Source organism: Heptranchias perlo, chromosome 27, assembly GCF_035084215.1.
Source record: "Heptranchias perlo isolate sHepPer1 chromosome 27, sHepPer1.hap1, whole genome shotgun sequence".
In the NCBI taxonomy this organism is placed as follows: Eukaryota; Metazoa; Chordata; class Chondrichthyes; order Hexanchiformes; family Hexanchidae; genus Heptranchias; species Heptranchias perlo.
Genome location: NC_090351.1, coordinates 18,034,648 through 18,058,628, shown reverse-complemented (window position 1 = coordinate 18,058,628; position 23,981 = coordinate 18,034,648). Strand labels below are relative to the sequence as shown.

At 40.3% G+C, this 23,981-nt stretch overlaps 1 protein-coding gene across 2 annotated transcripts in view; it reads right to left on the bottom strand.

Annotated features, from left to right (window-relative positions):
• Positions 1–23,981, bottom strand: part of LOC137344444 (leucine-rich repeat-containing G-protein coupled receptor 6) — a 210,760-nt gene that overhangs the window by 85,378 nt on the left and 101,401 nt on the right. For both annotated transcript variants that reach the window (XM_068007413.1, XM_068007414.1), the window contains exon 3: positions 3,736–3,807. In XM_068007413.1, coding sequence (XP_067863514.1) covers positions 3,736–3,807 — 72 coding nt within the window. The remainder of the gene's footprint in view (positions 1–3,735; positions 3,808–23,981) is intronic.

Genomic DNA, 23,981 nt, shown 5'->3' with positions numbered 1-23,981 from the left:
TCAAGGCAAATTGGAGCACAATGGTACTGTAATTCAGCAAAGGTACCAAGCCTAATCACTCTGAACTCTGTCAAAATCACCGACTGGTTACTATCCTTTTAGATGGTGATTGTACCTGGAAAGAGACAACTTGCAAACCTCATTTTTGCAGATCTGCTAAATCGGTCAGGTCACTTATCCACCCTGGAGGAGCTGGGAGCTGACCTGCCACGATGTTCACCTGCTTTTCTCAGCAGGTAGCAAGGACAGCCGTTCCAAAGCAGGCGAGCTTCTTTTTAACATATGCATACCGAGTCCCGATGTCATCATCATGACCCGACAGCAATTTTTATTAGGCGGGCTGAGTGGGAAGCGGCAGTGAGTTTCCCGCCAGGCCAACCCAGCGAGGAAGTGGATCGGGGCTAGAAGAGGGGCCAAAAAGATAAGTTTTCATTTTTCTTTTACTTTTCCTCACAGAAAAGCTTATGCCTCCTCTGTCACGACCCGCAGTTAAAATCGGGGCCATACTGTCAAATAATTCATTGGAAAATCATAATCGTTTAGCTTACATTGTCCTAAAAGTCGATTTGAATATATCCCAAATTCTTTTCAGTGGAAGTAAAAATATGCAATGATTTGACAATAGATTGAAGTCTCAAAATCTGCTTGAAACCAAGCCCAACTATTAAATTAACAAAGGATATAAAAGCCAGTGCTTCAAGACTGCCAACATCCTATCAATTCTGCATGACATCAAAGGTACTTTTCAAACAATCGGAGATGTAGCCGATATGAGAAATATAGAATTAATCTCTAGTTGATGGCCTGACTCCAGATGTGTTATTGGCATTTCCTATTAATATAATACAAAAGTATGAGGTTGGCCAAAGTCACTTTCTGATATTGATTTAAGAGAATAGAAACTCATAAAATTGGAATTCAAGCAAATCAAAAGGAAGAGCCTCTCAGATTACCTGGAACTGTACTTGTCACAATGAACATAAAGTGAATCCTTTTATGATTGAGTTTGCACATTTTCGATTCCATTTTTGCTTTTCCACCCGAGGAAATGGCAGAAACCACTATTTAACATCAAATCATTTTTAACTAACATGAGGACTGTAACTTTAGGGAACAGCTTTCCCCCTTAGAGAAAGGAAACCAAAATTGGGTTATTTACAGGAGTTAGCTGTTCTACTACTGCTTTTGGTGCTGAGGTCAAAATTAATGACAGTGAGCCTCATATTCCTGGGGCCAGAGAGAGTGAAGACTGGGATGCTCTGCCCGCTTGGGGTGGTGATTTGAGGTGGAACCTGGTATCTCTGGGTTTTCATCCCATTTTGAATTCTGCCCCAAATTCCAGCTGGGTTGGCTGGGGCGGGGTGGGAGGAGTGGGCAAGTCTTCTGCCCATCCTTCCACGTCAATGGGGCATGTCTGAATGAGTTCCTGGGGTACTCCAGAAATTCCGCACATTACATTCTTTTAAGGGCTCAACAGAATTCTCGATAGCTAAGAGCCGCATAAGTGCTACTGAGGCCCCTATATGGGGCCCAGAAGTTACACAGTATTGATCCTGGGTGGGAAAGAGTGTGGTGAAAATTGATTACCTTTCTTACACTGCAGCTTGGCTTCTTTAAGAACTGAAGACAATAAAACACGCCCTTTACTTCAGCAAGGGAAGGGCCTCTGGAACCCCTATTGGAGTGGCTATGGGCCACTTTGACATCCAGCAGTGGAATGAGGAAGGCAACACTGAAACACTCTTGCAGATGTGGGCCGCTGCCTAAAGATGTTAATGATCCCGTCCCTGCAATTTGGGAGAATCTCTGCACCTTCCTCCATGGGCGTCTGGGAGCTCCGCTCTGCCGTACTTCTACTGGAGGAGCAGGCATCACGCAACTCAAGGCTCAATGAGTCCGGCATTTTTACATTGTGAATGTATATTTTCCTTTAAGGTGCCATGATTTAACAGTTACAGAGATCTAAACTTTTCCTATTGTTATGAGCTACCCATCATGTGGTACTGAACCTGCATAGCATCTGTCCTGAGTTAGATAGTCTGAGCCAAGGCTGTAGAAGGGGCAATGCATTTGGTCTTAGTGTCCCCAGTTTAAGGAGGGAAAAACAGTCAGTCAGTCAGGATTCCTGCTCCTGCTAACCAGTAACTTCTTCTAGAGAGTGTATTTTTGTAGATATTGGTTGAAGACAAGAATAGGTTTCGCTGTGATGCCCTTCATGGTCGAACAGTCTACTGACATTCACTGTCTAGGCTCCCATATGAAGAATTGATGATTGGATGAGCTGCTGGTATCTTTGGAATCATACCCCACCATAGGTCAGCAGTTTCAAGAGGAGTGAAGAAAACTGGGTAGAAAGGAACTTCAGAAATAACAGGACACAAAATAATGGTGTTACAGGGTCAGAAATACAGACAAAGATGATCGAGAAAGGTGATCTGATTCTGTGCTGTATCATCGATAATTAAACAGAGATTAGTTCAAGTGGTGCACATGATTCTGAAGTCAAAATTCAAGAGCCAGGTGTAAATATTACATTTAGAATTTTAAATGCAAAATTTTCCCTTCAGTAATACAACCCTATTCAAACATTTGGTTTTGGAAATAAGGCAAATTCAAGTGTCACTGAACTACTAGAATATGGGATCTGTCTTTAAAGATGGGAAACAAGGGCTAAAATTGTGCAGCATTAATTATGAATCATGATTGATTATTGGATGGTTTGGCTGTTATACCTGAAACTTTTGATGTTTCTTGTTTCTGCTTCCCATTTATGATCTGCACAAGATTGCCTGGAGCTGAGGGGGAGTGCAATTCTTGCAACGTATTTCAAATCATTTCTTTATTGAATGTCATTTTTTTGTGTCAAATTGCGACAGTGTCATTAAGTTAAACTAGCCCATAATAATAACCTTTATGTTACTAAGACTTTAACTGTTCTGTAACATTCATTGTTTAATCTGCTGAACTGTTCAAATGATCTGGCGACAGGGAAGAAGAGATATCTATAATCTGAAGTTTAACTGACTACGTGGAAGAGTCCACAGTCCTGCTTTGTTCTGAAAAACAAAGGACATTCTTATACATCTAGATCAAAGTGTTAACAGGAATATGTCATTTTTCAAAAAACGTCTTACAAAAAATAAACACATTACAAGGCTCCAATGTAAAAATGATTTTTCCTTGTCCCTAATAAGCGTAGTATCAACTGTTAGGGATACGGGCCTCAGTTTCTGAAGCATTATCAAATTTTTAAAGAAGCTTTTCATGATCAAAAATAATAGCTCCTAACAGGATTCATTTTAGAAGATTTAGCTCCAATGAGGAGCTTCAGCTGTGACCAAGGCAAACGTTGGCTACAATGTAATGTTTGTAATAAAAAAGTTTGATGTCACAAGGCTTGTTAGTAGTCAGTTCGCATCATATATACACTTTTCTTGATTCTTTTGCTTAATAACAAAAGCAAACTATTGACTTTGCTCATATTAGACAGTTTGCCTGTATAACAGTGAGTACACTTCAAAACTAATGTTGTATGAAACACTTTGAGATGTTTTGCTGTGATAAAGCATTAGACAAAGACAAATATTAGCATGGTCTTCTGACCCATTGCAATGGATACTGAATCCTGTCCTCCATTCAGCATCTCTGGTTGGATTTGGCTGAAGATTATGCTAATATTTGTATTCTATTATAATAACACAGATAATTGGTGTGACATGAACTACTGATACTTACAGGACTTTCAGATTGTAGAGGCCAGCAAAAGCATGCATAGGGATTTGTGCTAGGTGATTTCCAGACAGCCGTCTGCAAGAAAAACAAGAACATTGCCATGTGGAATTAATCTAGGTAAAATAATTCACCGTGAAAATAACCAATTGGTAGCAATAGAAACATGAAGTGCATTGCCAGAAATGTAATACTAGGAACAGGTGTGCAAGTTAGCCTTAACCAGACTAGAAAAAATTGCATAATATTTTGATAAATACAAAGTACAGATTTGTACACAATTACATAAACAATAATGAGTGATGAATATTCATGAATAGGAGACATTTTAGAATACCCACGCTAAGTAAAGAACCCTAATTCCTCTTCCTCCATTTTGAGTTCTACCCTCATAATTGTTTTGTAAAAGTTGAGAGGATTTTAGATCTATGACTCAAACTGTTATGTCTACATTATAAAAGCACAGCATCTTGCCTCAATATTTGCCTGAAAGATGTCCTTTGTATATAGCTTTCTTTTATAATGTTATAATTGTAAATTGTAAATCTTTCTTTTCCAATGTTATATCACCATGCAAATAATCAAGCACTTTTACTCTTTTCCAACCTCTTGAGTTTCTATAACCAAAAGCAACTGTGTGAGGCTGGAGTAATTTCAAATACTGTATATCACCTAAACAATGTGCCTGGCAGTAATCCAAAAAGCAGACTATAAAAGGTTTCTGCTCAGGTTCTCTGTTCACAAAAATATAAACCTATGGGACTCAAGTTCAAATCCAGCTAGAGTCACAGGTGACTTTGTGAATCCAATTTGCTGTGGGACGAGGGTTGAAAACAGAAAACTGCCTGGTGTTTATTGCTGTTTAATTGGCAATCATGTTTAGAAAGACAATAAGGGTAGCTAGTATTGAAATTTAAAAAAAACACCACAGTGATGTAGTAGGGGTTGCTCTTCTGCAGTTGGGGCCCAGGCAAAGCAAATCTCTATTCTATACATGATGTGGAAATGATTGGGAAAGGCAACTGTCGGTCCGCAGATTGATGAACATCTGCGACCAGTTCGAACTGGCCTCGGGGGCCAGGTTAAATCATAGCAAGAGCGAGGCCATGTTCTTTGGGAACTGGACCAAGCGATCATTTGTCCCCTTCACCGTCAGGTCGGATTACCTGAAGGTGCTGGGGATCTGGTTCGGGGGGGGCCGGGGTGTGCACCAAAAACTGAGAGGAACGTATTGCCAAGGTCAAGCAGAAACTGGGACTGTGGGATCAACGATCCCTCTCGATCGTGGGCAAAAACCTGGTCATCAGGTGCGAGGTGCTCTCGGTGTTGCTGTACGTGGCGCAGGTCTGGCCCATACCTCGCTCCTGCGCCGCGACAGTCACCCGAGCCATCTTCCACTTTATCTGGAGATCAAAAATGGACCGTGTCCGCAAGGCACGATGTTCAAATCTCCAGAGAAAGGGGGGAAAGGCGTGCCCAACGTGGCCCTCATCCTGATGGCCACCTTTGTGCGCAGCTGCATCAAGCTGTGCATAGACCCTCGGTACGCTAACACAAAGTGTCACTACGTGCTGAGGTTCTACCTGTCCCCGGTGTTGAGAAGGATGGGCCTGGCCACGCTGCCACGGAATGCTCCGTCCAGTTGGACTGTTCCGCCCCACCTGTCCTTCGTGGAAAAGTTTGTGCAGAAAAACACCTTTGACCACAAGGCGATCAGCAAGTGGTCCGCACGTAACGTCCTCGAGACCCTGCGGGAACAGGAGACGGTGGATCCTGTCGGTTGGCTCCCCGCGTAGACTGTCAATGTCATTTGGCAGAACGCCTCATCGCTAGAGCTGTCAAACAAGCACCAAGACCTAGCTTGGCTGGTGGTGAGAAGGGCCCTTCCCGTCAGATCCTTCATGCACTCCTGGACTCTCAGCGCCACCGCGCGCTGTCCCCGAGGAGGCTGCGGTGGAGACGAGACCGCTACCCATCTCCTTCTGGAATATGCCTTTGCAAAGAAGGTCTGGAGAGAAATGCAGTGGTATCTGTCCAGGTTCGTCCCGAGCAGTTCCGTAAACACAGGATTCTGTGCTCTACGTGCTGTTCCCGGGGACGCACACGAAGACGGACATCAACTGCTGCTGGAAGACCATCAACTCGGTGAAAGACGCCCTTTGGTCTGCCCGAAACTTGCTGGTCTTCCAGTGCAAGGAGCTGTCCTCGACCGAGTGTTGCAGACTGGCACATTCCAAGGTCCAGGACTACGTGCTCAAGGACGCACTGAGGATGGGTGCAGCCGCCGCAAAGGGTCTGTGGGGAAAGGCAACCGTTTGGAGCCTTCTCGCCATTATATACCGAGGGGCTGAAATCAGGAAAAACCCCTCGGGCAGAATGTAAAATTCAAATTGATGTAATGAAATGTAATGTACCTGTAATGAATCTGTAATCAATAATCCGTATTGAGTATGATGCAATGAGGCATCCTAGAGTATCATGAACTGTAATTATGTCCAATGTGTCCATTGAACTGTACTTGAAGTAACCTGCAAATTGTATAATCTGTATTGTGTACGTTTGAAGTGAGATATGACAACTGTATTGTATGTATTGTTGCAAATTTTATGAATAAAGTATATTTTTTGAAAAAAAACATTTAGAGCCTTCCCGCCATTGTATACCGAGGGGCTGCAATCAGGGAAACCCTCCCCCCCCCGGGGCAGAATGTAAAATTCAAATTGATGTAATGTACCTGTAATGAATCTGTAATGTACCTGTAATGAATCTGTAATCAATAATCCGTATTGAGTATGATGCAATGAGGCACCCTAGAGTGTCATGAACTGTAATTATGTACAATGTGTTCATTGAACTGTACTTGACGTAACCTGCAAATTGTATAATCTGTATTTTGTACGTTTGGAATGAGATATGGGGCCCGATTTTAGCACCCGCTCTCAGGTGCGTTCTCGGCGGGGAGGCCTCGAAAATCGCGAAACGGAGGACCTCGACTGGATCCCGCCTCGATCCTGCCCACTTCCGGGTTCCACGCTGACGCGCCGGCGTGCGCGCGCAGCCCCCGCTGGTGGGAATCCCGCAGGCAATTAAAGCCAGCGGGGTTCCACTTGAGAGTATTTATTTAGCTATTTCAGGTCATTAACTGACCTGATTGAGCTGTTCTATTAGGAAGTGTGGGATTTTACCTTGAACTGAGACTGTTTCCCATACTGGGGGAAACACTCTCACTCCAAACGGACGTGTTGCAGCCAGCAGCCTGTGGCAGCTGCCAAGGTGCATTCCACAGGTGGGGGGGGGGGGGGGGGGGAGAACCTTCACCAACGCAGGAGGACACTCCGTAACATAGGGCAACGCTTGCCCTCCACCACCCTCCTCCAAGCAAGAAGATTCGCCGATGTGGAACCACAACCCCTGTGCGAGGACACACTTTTCTACCGTGCACAACCCCTCAGACCTACAGCTGCCAGATGGGGGCTGCCTTGACATCCTCGGAGGGCGAACAGCATCACCAGCCTCACCAGCGTCGCCATCCACGCCGTCCGCCTCTGATACGTGGAGCTCCACAACAGAGTGCTGTGACACATCCACCTGTACAACAGGAGGGAGGGCTACCGCAGAGAGAGATGTGTCGCAGAGGGCACTACCCTCGCCACAGGGTCCACAGACCGAGGCTCAGCCTCCTGGACCTCTCTGAGCAGCAGTGCACACGGAGGCTCAGAGTCACTCGACATGTAGCCATGGACATCTGCAGCCTCTTTCATGCCGAACTGCTCCTGGCTGGCCCGTGCACCATCTTCCTACCTGTCGCTGTCAAAGTCACCACTGCCCTCCCGAACTTCTCCTCTACAGCCTTCCAGGGTGCAACCGGGGACATCGCCGATGTCTCTCAGTCGTCTGCGCAGAAGAGCCCTGCAAATGCACCTATCCCCACTCTGCAGTGACCCAATGGGTGGCATCAGTGGTGCGTCCTCATAGTGATACCCAGGAGCGGGCATTATTGCACAAACCGGACAGGATTGGCGAAGACATGGCAGTAGTGGTGCCAATATAATGTGTGATGTGAGTTGCTCTGAAATTCAATAGAAGTAACAACCATGACAAACCCTCAAACACCCTTGTGCATCCCCTTCATGCTCACGACACGTTTGCCTTACGCTGCCTACTGCACATATGTGATGCATGCCCTGTGGCTGCAGCACAGGTGGTGGCAGGTTGAGTGAGGCTGGCCATGAGGGAGATGCACGAGAGGGTGAGTATCAGATAGAGCCATGAGATTGTATGAGGATTGGGTTGTGTGGTAGTGGCGGGGTGAGTACTGGCGAGGTGAGTAGGTGGAGGTATGATGAGGATGGGGTTTGAGTGGTTATGAGGGGTGATGTGACAGAGTAGTGTTGGCAGTGCCGAAGGAGATGTGGGGTGGGGGCAGTGATGTGGCAGACGGAGTGTAGGGGAAAGACTACGTGTACTCACTGTGGCTGACCTACTGCGGTCATTGGACCGCCTCCTGCACTGTGTGCAGGTGGGCGATATGTTGGTGGCTCAGGTGATCCCCTCTGCCACCTCGAGCCAGGCCTTCCTGGTGGCGGAGGCGGGCCGCTTCCTCCCGCCCGCCGGGTGGAAGATCTCTGTCCTCCCCCTCCTCCTCACCCCATGTATTGATACCTGGGGTGAGGCATCATTAAACTGGGAGCAGCCTTCCCCCTGGGCTGCTCCATGCAGTCATCTTTGCTATTGGTTGCAGCATCTGTCAGTGGAGGACTGCCCCTTTAAATAGAGCGCCTCCAGCTGAAAGATCTTACTGCGCATGCGCAGCCCGCCCGATGCGCAGATCAGCAGCGGGGAACCCGGAGGAGCAGGTAAGTGAATCCAATTAGTAGTTTGCCTGCTACGATCGCGCGGGAAACCCACTAATTTCACCGGGCGCGCTTGCCCGTCCGCCGGGAACCCGCACCCCTGGTAAAATTGGGCCCATGACAACTGTATTGCATGTATTGCTGCAAATTTTATGAATAAAGTATATTTTAATGAAAAAAAACAAAGATTTCATCAGATAATATAAATGGTTTTGCAGGGAGAGGATTGTAGATATCATGCCCACTCAAGAAAATAATTCAATTTGCTATGAAATCTCCTAAAGCAAGTTTTAACTCAGATCACAACCCTTCTAGGTAGTCACTGATCATTTTATTCAATGGGTAATTATCAAATAAGAACTTGATATCGCCATTTAAGGTCACTGATGGATCCAACTCCTCCTGGACTAATGGACTTATGCAGGTAAGTTCACTTAAGTGTGTGCACCTGGGTAATATGGGCTGCTAATATTAGGTTCTCTACTTTCCTCCAATTCTCACAGCACTGCTGTGCATGCCCAGAAATGCAAGCATAACGGCATCATCATACATCGTAACTATCTGTACAGCACTGCTTCAAATTTTTTAAGGAAATTGGGACACAACTAAAGCATGAACCTGACTAGCTGCCATCCTTGCTACCAGGCACTTTATGCTGCTAGAGAAAAAAAAACTTTTATTTTCTGATGAGTTTTTTGAACCAATGTAACCTATTTAGTCAATAGCTTAATACAGATTGAATATATCTGCAATATGTACTGCAGTTTAAACATGTTAATTGGACAGAGACATGAGGCAAATTACAGACGTGCTCTTTATAAAATATTACACAAATAGTACACTTTAGTAATTTGCTAATAATAATATAAATATATCCCAAAATGAAGATGAACAATTACAAGATATAACATGGTTATAGTTAACTCTAATAATAACTGCATTATGATGGTAAAACTTCATGTGAGGTAGACCAGAAACGACCCAGCTGTGATAACTGATAGGTCTCAGAAATCATGTGAAGTAGCAATTGCCAAGTCACACATAGTGTTAGAGTGTACCACTCAAAACAAATACAAGTTCAAAGGAATATTAATAATGTGCTAAAATGGGTAACTTAGACTTAATTTAAGTACTGCATCCAAGTCTGCCACCATGCACCAAAAAGGACTCTCACTTCTTGTATTCTTATGTTCAAACAGAACAACAGTGAGATGACACATTGATGTAGGGAGCTCAGCTTATTTTCAACAAAGAAAACAAAATTGAAGAACAGACATGATTTCAAGTATTTAAAATTATGAGGAGTGTCGATTAAGTGACAACTCTCTTTGCTAAACTAGAACTACTGATGTTAGGATTTTAAGCAGCAGTTACACCACAACTACAGCTGAATTGCTTCACACCAATGCTAAGAAGTAGTAATGTCAATCAGTAGTCAGGGCCCGACCTTACTCTGGAATGAAGGGGGCTGAGATTCTGTCTTCCAACATTACAGTTTTAGTATAAATGCAACATATTAGGAAATTATGAATTAAAACCAAAATAAGATTAGATAATTTATTCTGTAAAGAATAAATTAACATCTGCAGTAGTACAACAAATTCAAATGTGTTGACTGTTTCCAAAATCAGTCAGATCTCTTAACCAGAAAGATGTACTGAATTGGGCCTGAAGTAATATAAAGCAATAAAAGTCTGTTTGATTCACCTATTCAGGTTGCTACAAAATGAGTCAGATGGGATGTTTCGAAGATACCTGGATGCAATATTCTGGGTGGGGCTAATTGTAGAGCCTTACCTCCTGCACCAGCTGAGGCCAGCTAACTCAGCACAGACTGGGAATGCAAGCTGGGACCTCTGACTCTGTATGGTTTAATACACCAGACAATACTTTACCCACTAGCCCATCAGGAGAGCTTATCTATAAATTTGAATTGAAATAACAGGAATGCAGAGACAGGACTGGTATCATGGACATAGATCTTAATAACATAAGGGATTCTCTTCAGATGTCATATTACTATAAGGAGTTTCATATAGCAACATCTTGCTTTAAATATGCTCCTTCTCTAAAGAGTTTCCAGAAAATGATAATTAAAACCAGCTCTGATAACAGCTAAAACTGCAATGACGCCAGAACATTGTCTTCCTTGTCTATACATAATAAGTCTTTTAAAAAGGATTTCACGCCTCACCCAAATAATATGGAAAAACCTGCTACATTCTAAATTTGGCTGTCTGATTTTCCATCACAAAATACGAGTAATTTCATCGAAGACATTGCCTTATGTCAATTTTCTCATCTGTTTCTCACCCAGCCTGTAAAAATTGTTTACTTAAAGGCTACCAGGAATAATTTATTTTTGCTGTTCTATGTCACAGAGTGAAATATTTGTTCAACAATGTGTGCCAACATGTCGCTCTCATCAACAGTACTGCTGTTGGCCACAATGGCATGGAACTTTAATTCTCACTTCACTTCACTAACAATGAATAATAATTAGGCAAATCTCCAGTGAGGATAAACCTGGTTTGAATTCGCAGCAACTTAACGCTTTAGATCCCTTGGAACTATTTTATCTGGTGTAAAAAAAGTTGTCCAAAAATATTGCAACGCAGCTCCGGTGACTAGCAGTGTACGATTCAGAATAATTCTCATTCCCAGGGTTTCCTATCCCTGGTATTCAAAGACCCTCAAATTCTTACTAACATGTTAAATAAACTACCAGCTCACGTAGTCATTCTGGAATTTTCCGAGTCAGGTGACTATGGGCACCAAAGGATCACAAGTTTCATATCCTGCTTTAAGTTATTTGTTTCTATAATGATCTACAGTGCTATCAAAGTTGTGTGTTTTTCATGGACCATAAACATGTATTGTCCATTGTGTATGATGATAGGGCTTCTGCTGCATTCCAGAATCTTGTGACACTGTTGAAGTCTGAGGAAGTTCCTAAAGATTAACTATTGACCAAGTTTGTGACAAATTGATGACTGGGATCATCTATAAAAGATATATTGTGTAACACTGGTTATATTTTTCCACCTGGAGGCTTACCAGAGCCCACAAGTAAACTTTTCCTGCACAAATGCACCCAGGTATATATTTTTTTCAGTAAAAATGCTGGAAACACAGAACAGGTCTTGTCACCATCTGAAAAAAGTGGTTCATATTTCAAATGCAGACCTTTCTGAAAAAGAATGTTTTTATATCATGTTTTTAAAAAATGTATTTAGAAGTAAAAAAATGTCTTCTTTAAGTATATCATTGGGCTGACAACCAACAAGACCTCCATTTTGTGCTATTTCAAGGGGTTGTTGAGTGCAATTGGGGCATATTTATTTCCATTTGCTAATGTGGTTCCCCTAAAAGCTTTAAGATAATTGACAAAAGAACCAGGGGGGAGATGAGGAGAAATATGCAGCGAGTTGTTATGATCTGGAATGCACTGCCTGAAAGGGTAGTGGAAGCAGATTCAATAGTAACTTTCAAAAGGGAATTGAGTATATACTTGAAAAGCAAAATATTGCAGGGCTATGGGGAAAGAGCAGGGGAGTGGGACTATTTGGATAGCTCTTTCAAGGAGCCGGCACAGGCACAATGGGCTGAATGGCCTCCTTCTGTGCTGTATGATTCAATGATTCTATGAAAAGCAATGGAAACAAATACAGCTTTTATAGCCCCTTTTAGCTACATAAAAACAATGCAAGATACAGACTTTTGAAGATGAGGATTCCTTCCAGACTACCCAACATCTTTCACCCCTGCAGGCTACCGTCCAATAGTTCAAAATGATTAAGTATAGAACAATATATTTACACCTTAATTCTCATTTTTTAAGCTGCCTGTATGGGGGTGGTGGGATTCAAAACATAAATCTACATTTTTATAGGGAATCCTTCTCTTGAAGTTTTCTCCAGCATAGCGTTTAAGTAGGTCAAAACAGCTGTAAAGGCTGTGCTTCTATGAGTGCACTGCAATGATTGAGGGAAATTTTTTATTGGTTTGAATTGAGTTATGGTTAACACTAGCAGCGGAGTGAGTGCCCAGCTGTTGTATCTCGGTACCTAGCTTAGGAAACAATGCAAACATAATGGCTTGAACCGGGGGGTTAGCACTTAGAGCATAAAACTTTTAAAGGCTTTATTTGCTTTCCAATGGAGAAATATGGTCACTTGAGGATGAAATACTGTATATTGGAGTATCTCTTTAAATAGGTGGTGGCAGGGAGAAGAAATGATGAATTTCTCAATTTCTCTTTTGCTAAATGTAATCCTGCACAACACACACATAATCCCCATTCCTTTAGTGAATCTGCGGTCCCTATTTCTGAAAACCTGGGCTTGTACAGTCAGTAGATTAAAATGCTATGATGCCATTTCTTTATTCAGGAATCTTGATCCCACTTCATTTTACCGACATTTAATAGAAAGAAGGAAATAACTTGTATTTATATAGTACATTTCACGACCTCAGGATGTCCAAATGCACTTTATAACCAATGAAGTAATTTTGAAGTGTAGTCACTGTTGTAACGTAGGAAACGTAGCCAATTTGCACACAGCAAGGTCCCACAAACAGAAATGAGATAATAACCAGATAATCTATTTTAATGATGTTGGTTGAGGGATAAATATTGGTCAGGGCACTGGGGAGAACTCCCCTGCTCTTCTTCGAAATATTGCTATGAGATCTTTTACGACCTGAGAGGGCAAGCGAGGCTTCAGTTTAATATTTTATCTGAAAGACGGCAGCCCCAACAGTGCAGCACTTCCTCAGTACTGCACTGAAGTGTCAGCCTAGATATGTGCTCAAGTCTCTGGAGTGGGACTTGAACACACAACCTTCTGACTCAGAGGCAAGAATGCTACCACTGAGTCAAGGCTGACACCAGTTCCTAAGAAAAATAATATAGTTTATTGTAAAGTGCTTTTGTACGGTAGCAGAAATCTATGACTTGACTATTCAGTAACTAATCCAACAATCCATCTTGTACCTTACACATAGAACTGAGGGCAGAGTTTGTATCATAAATATGAGGTAAAATTTACTCAAAATACAATTGTTTTCTTCACTGTAGTCTTCAATATCTTATGGTCAGTAGTCGTGCTCAGCAGAGCATACAGTTTTTAGACTGTTTGGCAGAATTAGTCTATGGAAAATGAATACTCAATGAAGCGATAAACATCCTTGAAACAGCAGTTGATTACCACATGTGTTTGTTTTCAACAAGAGCAACTGGAATCAATTTTATGAACAAAATATGACAGGAAAGAACAGTCATAACTACTAAGGAAATTTTCAATAGGACAAGACAATTTGTTAACCAGTAACACTCTACAATGTTTGTTTAATTTTGCACTTTTCATATTTATTAGTTTTTTGGACATTATCTGAGCAGATGTAGCTATAAGGTTGTCACACACGTGTCTTCAGAATTCTTAAACTCTGAGATAATACAGTAATAAAGGTTACGGCACTGTGTGATGTTTTGGAACTGAGGGAAGATTGCTGGCTAAAGTCCAAGCACAGCAAATCTCTTCAGCAATCTGCTCTTAATCCCAAAGCACCAGAGATATTTTTAAATGATATATCCGATGTGAAAATTCCTGTTAACTTAGTATTAAATAAAAATACTTTTCTTGTCACATAATTCCTATTGTCAAAACTGCTGTAAGCTGTTCCCTCTGTTATCATGACATAAGTATAGAACTAGCAAAGAAATGGTGACCTCTGTAAATCCAACTTGTTTCCAGAAATCCTGTGGGCAAGTTCCATCATAAATATTCTCAGTAAAAGGCATGTGTATCTAAAATGAAATGTGAGTTGACAACATTATAGCTTCAACAAAATCTCAGGCTTTTGATAACCTTTTATTATTGACAATACCTTTGCTATCAAGAATTACGATGCTGCAGAATTTTGTCATTGTCCCAGATCTGTTTTCCTATATATTGTTTTTTTTAAATACACACATGGGCCCTGAAATTAATGTTACAAATGATTAATATATTAGTTTGAAATTCCTTTCTGCACTATTTTAGCAGACATGTCGATGCATTTATTTTAAACCTGTTAAAATAATAAAGAGAAATTTCAGACAAATGCGTTGAGCATTCATTAACTGATATCACATAGTACCACTTCAGGCCTACGTGGTGAGATTTTTTGCATAAAATTAGTGAACTTAATGGGCCGGATTTTGCTGTAAAATCAATGGTGAGGCTAACACAGCTCACCGTTATTCACGTGCAAATCGGACAGCAAATTGCGGCGACTGCATATGCGCAGTTAAACGCGGAAATCTGGAAGTTGCTGCATGAGATGCGATCCTCCTCCAAAAGCTGTGCGAAAATGGCATCTTGCTGTCTGGCTCCCTGTATTTAACGGCCTGAAGTTCCTCTACTTACCTGATAGATACGAACTAAACTCGCCAAGAAAAGTTAAGTCAAGTCATTTCAAGTCTAAGTACCATTTTAACAGCGAGGGAAGTCTTAATTACTGCCAAGCAACCTCTCTGGCAATGAAAATTTACTTTTACAAGTGTGGAGTCTTATTCTTTCAGATTTTAATTATTGTTGGGCATTACAAAAAAATGTAAATACTTTTTTTTTCCTTTTTCTTTATCTCTGTCTCTTAATTCAATCTTTCTTACCCTCTCTTTATTTCGCTTTCTGTACCTGAGTTGACATTGAACTCATGATTCTAACTTACACTTCCTGGTTCTGACTCTGCGCTGTTATTCACAATTCTTCAACCTGATTGGTTAAGGAGATACACAGTTGCTTGCCCTGTTCACACAGGTCCCAGATTCCTTGTTGAGGGCGCCATGCTTTTTGGATTTCTAATTTTCAGGAACTTGCTGTGCAAAAGCTCATAGTAAGTCCATGGGCAAGTGCAAGTCTAGTAAATGGCTGGCACCATTTGTTCGCCGCTCACAGCAAAATCCGGCCTATTCATGAACAAAAATATTTGGTTTATTTAGCCAACATGACAATAGAATCTTGCCAACTAACACTTTTGACATCCCAGGGAGTTAGCAAAGTGTACAGAGTGACAGAATTCTCTATCCCTCCCACTCACTTTTAGACCAAAGAGTTTAGTAGTTGTTTCCTTGCTTCTGCTGTCCCTGTAGTTATTTACATGCAGAAGTTCACTGCTGCTGGAGACTGGGTGGGCAGCCCTGTTTTCTTATCCTTTTATACATCTTAATGAGAGGCAATACCCCATTTGGTTAGGACTGTCATTCACTTAAAAGAACAACAGTCTCTGAATTCTTTTTGCAGATTGGGTTAATTTGAGATTTGAGAAATTTTTATTTTGGGTTTACACACAATTTCATGACACATGGGTCCTGTTGTTGATGATTCTACTTGGAGAACGGCTAAAACTCAGCAGCTGTTTCCAATATATTTTGCACTAAACACAAGCACTTAGAGAGCAGACACTTCATACACGTATTTAAGATTGCACATTATAAAGATTAAAAAAGGATTAAATATAGCGAATTAACTTTTCATAAAGGTCAATGCATCTTATCTAACAGGTTTCTCAATGTATGTCCTTAATGGCCAATAAAAGTCTATGTGGCATTTTGTTCTTAATTGCTGTAAAGAAAGTTGTGGAATTGTATAAACATTGGAGCCATTTTTCCTTGACTATCATATTGCTCGGGAACTATAGCAGAGCCCAGACAGCCCAGGTTATAAAACTTTCAGCTAAGGGAGTTCTTATTATGGTTTGTTGATGAATGAAGGCAATGAATTAGAAGGAATAAAGATGGGCGCATCACGCAATCTAATTAATTTCTTAGGAAGCATGAAACAAGGTCATTTCTTGACATAAAGGAGTCAGCTACCAAATTGACAAAAACTGAAAACAATTGGAGGACGAGTTTTAATTATTAAAGCATTTTTTTCTGCTAACCATATGGAATTTCTGTTTATCCAACAGGTTAAAGGTTAATATTTTCCAGAAGTCAAAGACCAATTACTATGGTCCAGTGGGATGAACTTTAAGATCCTTTGAGAATTGATTCAGGCTGGGTCAAACTTCACCAAACTTTTGTCCATTCAAATCATTCTGGAGTCGACTCAGGTGTTGCCTCTGAAACTTTAGGTTCCAAAAATTGAGATTCTAATTGTATTTCAATTTTGAAACTAAATTCGAGTTCAGAATTCCCATGAGAGTTCTTTTGTGTTTAGGTTTGAAGATGCATGTTCATGTAGTGTAATATTTTTATTTGAAAGAACATGTTGATAAATGAATAGAATTTTACAATTTTGAATGGTCTGCCATAGGTGCCTTCTCAGGTTCACTGGCATCACATCACTCCCATAAATGGTTTCCACATCCCTCATGTTTATACTGCCCGATATCTACTTATATGATAGCGTCCCCCTTGATGTACAAACTAGATATTGTGTCTTTCACACATGTGCTCACATATGCTTCTTTAATCTTTCAAATCAAATAAAAGACTTGGCAAGATGAGGCCAAAATAAAATATTATGCTGTTTATTTTTTATGTAGCAAGTGAACAAACAGCTTTTTTCGCAGATAGCAAGTGAATGTTCAGAGCAATTGTTATGATCGGGCTCACTTAATTCAACTAATACAACTTGCTTTTCCATAATAATCCAAAATAGTGAACATGCAATACTTCCCCACATCAGGGAATTGTCCTGATGGACTTAAATAAAATAACCAACTTCCTGCATTTTAACATCCTGAGTCTGGTGAAAACCTACACTAAAGGAAAGAAAGAAAAAGCTTGCATTGATATAGTGCCTTTCATGACCTCAGGACATCCCAAAGTGCTTTACAACCAATGAAATACTTTTGACGGTCCAAAAGACCTTCTGTTTAAAAACCTGACTGTTAAAGTGTATTTCTGTTCCTTTTTATATCTTCCTGTAGTCATGACCAGAGGCCTATGCCAGACAACCCCTGCTGTGCATTAAGACCAAGGAATTCCCAACACAATAGATGTGAGGTGTTTATTGATTACTGAGACAGGCTGACAAATTGTTTTCTGACAAAATGTTTAGATTAAGCTTTCGAGATTGTAAAGCTCAATTTATAGCAACACTACACCACAGTGTAATTTGGGATGTGTCATACTGCGAGTTTGTATTTTTTTTAATGGGGACCTCTTTCAGCATTAAAATCACTGACATTTTACTTTACTAGATACTTATTTCATGATTTGGATATGTTTTATACCCATCTTATACTGTTAAATGATCTTAGTTTGGACTTGTCTTCGACAGGCTGTGTCGCTTAGCTGGTTGAGCATTGGATTTGGGGGTTTGGAGAAGTTTGAATCTCAGCAGGGTTCACTCAGTCTTTCATCCTTCTGAGGAGAATGAAGTAAGTACTGCTTCATAGGATGTAGAAATAAAACAGGAGGTTGCGAGGACTGAGCAGTGTCTGTCACACTTAGAATATCACCTGGCTGCTTGGCAATGGATCATTGACACACCCAACAGGCATTTCATTCCTAATGGGGACTGACCTCTGCAGATAATCTCCCTCTTGTCATATTGAATCATATATATTTTGAAAACATGAGAGTAAAAGCTCTTTCAAGCTTTCATTAATAATTATTTTTTTAAATTTCCACTGCGTTTGATCATGACTATCTGCAAACTGTTATTTGTCAAGCCAAACAATTTGAGAACAAGTATTATTATCTGCAAGCTGTTGTCATCACCTTTGACAAGAGATTAATCTATCTGGGAGAGTTCCAATTTATACTGCTTCTTTTAAATGAACACCTATTAAATGAGTGCCTCTTTTATCCAGATATTTTGTACAAACCAACCTTGCCTCCATTGATTTGAATGGAAGTCTGTTCTGTGTTGCACAATAATAAGCATAATCGACTAACATTTTGTTCCCTATACTTTCAAGATATACTTAAGCAGCATGACAATGGCATATTCTCACTGCACCAAATATTACTGGGTATACTGTTCATTGACACAGATCAGTTAAACATTTGAGACACTAAATAGAGAGGGGAAGAGAAATTTTAATTTAGAAGGATGTTTATTTCAGATTCAATATAGTTTAAATAAACATTTACAAGTGGCAATAAACTGTTCTAAATAATCATTTTCTTCTTTCATATAGTTTTTATGCTTGATTAGTCTTTTAACAGGTACCAGGTGTGTACTTATACAGCCCATTAATAGTTTAATGCACTTTAGCAGGTCTCAGATGTGCCAGGTGTTTTTGTTAACAAATTTTATATGTCTGCGTTTTCAGTAACAGGTTCCGTGTGTATTCACTATGTTATTGATAGCCCGTTGTCACTGTCTACCAATTTGTTTTGCAAAAAGTGTTTTTAAGTATTATTGGTACCATTTTACTTTGGCCCCAAAGTACCCCCCACCAGCACTTCTGGTCAGTGCACATATTTGGGGGTGAGGAGGGGTTTAAGTACCTTACCTTGTGTCCTATGGTTTGTAAATGGACTGCTGTTCTTAAGTGTCCGTTTATCATCTGTTGGATTGTGGAGGAAGGATATTGTGAAGGTTAAATCCACAGGCAACTTTATACCAACACCAATTTTTTCTCCCTTTCCCTCCTGAAGTTCTCCCAGGTGTCCTGGCCAATATTTATCTCTCTACCAGCATCACTAAAACAGATTATTTGGCCATTATCTCATTGCTGTTTGTGTGACCCTACTGTGCACAAATTGGCAACCGCATTTCCTACATTCGAAGAGTAACTACATTTCCAAAGTACTTCATTGGTTGTAAAGTGCGTTTAGATGTCCTGAGCTCATGAAAGATGCTGTATAAATGCAAGTTTGTTCCTTCCTTCTTTTCTGAAGAAGTCAACTCCTTGTTGTTATATGGTTCCATGCCTTCCACTACCTCATCCAACTGACCTCCATGTCTGAGCCTTGACAGTGGGTGTCAGCAGGTTATGCCCACTGGTGGCATCATAGCCAAATTCAGTCCTGTTCTCACCCAAGATTCACACATGTATATTTCCAGCAGTATTATGATCAGAAGTGGCCGATTTTCCTTTCCCTAACCCAAGGACACGAAGGCCAATTATATCATAGCTCCAGTTAAGATCAGTTAAGCAAAATGTCAGGATTGAACATAGGATCTTACTGATCTGTTTAACGCCTCTACTCACTGGACAATCTTGCTGAGCCATCAGAGGAATTAACAATGTTGTAACTATATTTTGCCATCAGCATTTTAAATGGGTTACTAATGAGATTAAAAGGTTATATTTATATAAATTCAATACTGTTATACCAGTATAACCATTGCAGTACTAACACAATAAAAATTGTAGAACTCTAACATACCTTAAATATACTTTTTAAGTATATCAAAAATGTAGAAAATTAGCTATGCACCTAAGAGGAGCAACTTAAAACTTCACAGCGATTATTGGAAAGTTAAAAGTTTTTGAGGTGCATTTTCTTGGGTAGACCCTCTGCTTGATTCCATATTTGGCTCATCCTCCACTTAACCAGCAAGTTATGTAATATGGCTTTGGGGGGGGCGGGGTACTTTTGGACCCACTCCCTTTTCGCCTCTGATACTCAGCAGGCCTGGTGCTTCAGGTAGGCCTGAATTCACAGAAAAGTTATTAAAAAACGAGAAGATGATGTCAAAGATTTGTTTAGAAGAAAACACATGTTATTTTATAGTAGTTCTGTGACAGTGGCTCTCAAACAATTCACTCTCTGGGATTGTAGCCCTCAACAAAAAGCTGGTGAGTATCCTTGGTGTGCAGTATGGGGTGCATGGGTATTTTGCAGGGATGGTTGATGAGCAATGGGTGAGATTTCAGCCAGTGTTTGGTAGTGTCCGTGCAAAGCACATTCAGCAGCAATGAGCTGATGCCCCAACCAGCATTACAATGAGTATGATGTAAACCAGAAATGCACACTGATCTAATATTTTGTATTTTCGTTCAACCTTAACTTAATCCCGGTTATAGATTTTTCAGCCTGGTTTGTTTTTTTTACTATGGAGGAGAAACAGAGTTTTCAAGTGGTCTGTCACCATCCAGCCACACTCAGCTGCAGTGAAATGTGCATCCAATTAGGGAAACCTTTTTGAAATCTGCCACTAATGTAAACAATACAAAGTGAAATACTTGCCAAATTGATCTTCCTGACCAACATGCCCCATATAAACAGTCTGTCCTTGAAATGGGGGACAAAGTGCTTGACTGTGGGCAATGATAAAAAGCATCACGTTGTACCATCAAATTGAATGGGACATGTTACTAATTATTTAAACAGGCCCGTTCTGACTAATGGGAATTAATGTAGTTTCTTGATTTCTTCCATATGTCCCTGTACTGCAGCACAGTCAAGGCTTTTTTTTTGTTTCAGCATCCCTCTTCTGCTTAAATGCATTCATTTGCATCTGTAGCTGACAACAGAAAAAGCACTGAGAAACCCAAAAGTCTGTGTAAAGCTCTCTGATTATTCTCTAGTGAGGGGCAGGGATAATGCAAGTTGGGCTTAGGTGCTTCAGCTATAGAGCTTCAAGATTTAACTGCTGACAAGTTCAGACAACTAGAATGAAATCGTAATAACATATTTGTAATGTTCAACAATATCACTATAAAATAAGCAGTGATGTACTTAAATGAACCAGTAACCACCATCTAATGGACAGGTTCCTCTTTTAGTCTCATGTTATTTAATTTTTGTTTCAGGAAATTAAGCACTATCCTTTTGGTGGATCATTTTTGTACCTAGAAATTGACTTTTAAAAAAAAAATAACATGTCTTAACACTGTTAATGAAGTCTTATTATTTGCATACATACATATTGTTGGATATACATAAATAAGCATATTAACTGAACTGTTTAGTTTTAGTCCCAGACTAAACAAACAGTTTGAAGTTTAATAAAATGTACTTCAGGAAAGATTAATAGTTGTGCAATCTTAAAAAAAAACCTTGATAGTATAAAATTGGATAAAGATGCAACCAAATATAAGCTAAATTTGAAAAATAATTGCAGTATAAACTAAATAATCAACAGTTGGTAGGTACAAAAATCAATGCAAAGTCAATCAGACAGACCAGGAATGTTCATGGTTTAATTATTAGTTTTAGTTATTATTTTTCAGGATAGTGGTATTGGCTCTATAATTCAGTTAGGGGCACTACAGTTCTCCCCAGGATCAGAGGAGAGAAAATCAGTAACCTGATTGCTGCCCAGTGATGTTTGCTGGAAAGTGCACGCAAGTAGGTAGATATTGAGGACAGGGTGGGGCTGCGTTTAGATGCCCACCATGGTAGAATAGCCTAGTAACACTGTATAGCATGAAGAATGTCCACCTGGGTGAGGAACCCTAGCGTGGTTGGTGCCTGTGGAACCATATCACAGTAGAAGTCGATGTCTAAAGAAAGAAGAGGAGAAATTTCAAGAGGAAGGAGAAAAAAGACATATTTTCTCATCAATTTCCTATGTTAGGATAAGAATCCCTAAATTGCCACTTCCTCTGATTTCTGAATCATTAGAATATAATGGCTTTAATGTAAAACAGCCTTTAATTATTTTTTAAAGTACTAGACAAACATAATTGTCATTTAAGTCTGCTTATACTTGAGACTGACTAATTGAACAGTCATTCAGAAGTGATGGTACACTAGCATTGCCTCCCACCAGATTAAAGTGTATCCTTAAAAAGGCTTGAATTTTCAAAACTCAAATGTAACGAGGCAGGAATCCATGTATTATTAGGCCTTTGTACTAACTGATCCATCAAAAAAATAGGAAACAACATGAAAATGCAATAAAATGTAACAAAAGATGATGAGAGGAAATTAGTTACAGGAATTCATAATAGAGCTGTGGTGGATTTAATTTTCTAAAGTTATAATGGCAGGAAAGGGGATCAGGCTCTTTGAAAACTTTGCATAATCGTGCGGCAATGATGCACTTAGTGAATTTGCTTCACATTTCAGTTATGATAGGTTTCAGTTGTGCTGGTGCCCAAACTGGTTTCATGAGCAAAAAGCATGTGGCATCACTTTAAAAGACAATGTGGCATTTTCACAAGGAGTGTTATTCCTCTCGGACAATATATGGAGCTGGTATCAGGCACCAAGAGCCTCCAACCTGGCCATCCACTGTCCTGGCTAGACACACACAAAATGACAGAAGAACAAGCAAAATAATTAAAGATTAAACGGGAGAAACTTTCAAGGAACTAGTGAACATTAAATAAACAGTGGCTTAGCAAAGTGTAGAGGAGCCTCTAACAATCAAGTGCTTGAGTCTTGCAAACAGATGGACAGTCAACATGAGCAGCACTTGTGGACTGACGGTGACGGGGTCAAAACAGTTGATCTGTGGAAGCATTTGTTTAACTTTAACCTGATCTCACAGCAGTTTGTTTCATTACAAAAAAATGACAAATGGTGGTCTTTATTAAATCCATGAATATATTATACTTTTAATTTAGACAGTTCCTTGAGAATCAATGATTCCACACTTTGCTTTAAAGTTTATCATTCTGCAGGTGGCAACTTTTCATATAATATCAGCAATATAATAATCGTCCTGGTATAAAGATCATAATTGACAGAATATGATTTTTTTTAGAACGTTCATATTCAGGTTTAACAAATAAATTGGTGCCCACTTCTAGTGAATCAATATCCCAGCATAATGCGATGTAACTGAGTGGAATAAGCCTCCTGCTATAATTGAATTACATAGACTAATAATGATAATCTAAACCCTAATCATTTATTCGTTGGTTCATAAAGAGCCCATGCAGATTAATGAAAACTGTTGCCTCCAGTCACAAAGCACTTGCTCACCATCGGCACAGTAACTTAGTCATAACAACACGCTATAAAAGTATTAATTAATTCCAGTACAGTGATAGGAAACTGTCTCTGGGTCACAATCATTTTTTTTGTGAAGCATTACAATCAGTTTCAGGTCAGGCTCACAACCTGAAGAAGCACAAAATGTATTCATTTCAAGTTCACAGATAGTTCAAGAATCGGCCAAAGGAGCAGAAGCTTACTGTGAACATGTGAAGTACAGTGCCAAAGTTTCAGGCCAACAATTTGCTGTCTTTGGGCTTTATCAAATGCTCATCCAACATTCACTTGGCCAGTCTTAATATAATGAGCCTGCAGTGAAATTTGGCATGGGTAAATAACTTCAGAAAAGGAGGTTGTGCATGTCTTGCTGGGCCACTTCTGGGTTTTTTATTAAAAATTGAACTCAAGGCCCGGGAAGGCAGAAAGCCTCCTCAAAGCATCATACAGAAAAGGGGTTGGGCTACCCTGGATTTGGAGGGTGGATAGCTCACCACCAAGTATCTGAACCCAGAGCTGTCATTTTGAAGGGTAGGAGGACACAACCCCCTGTCTCACATCTC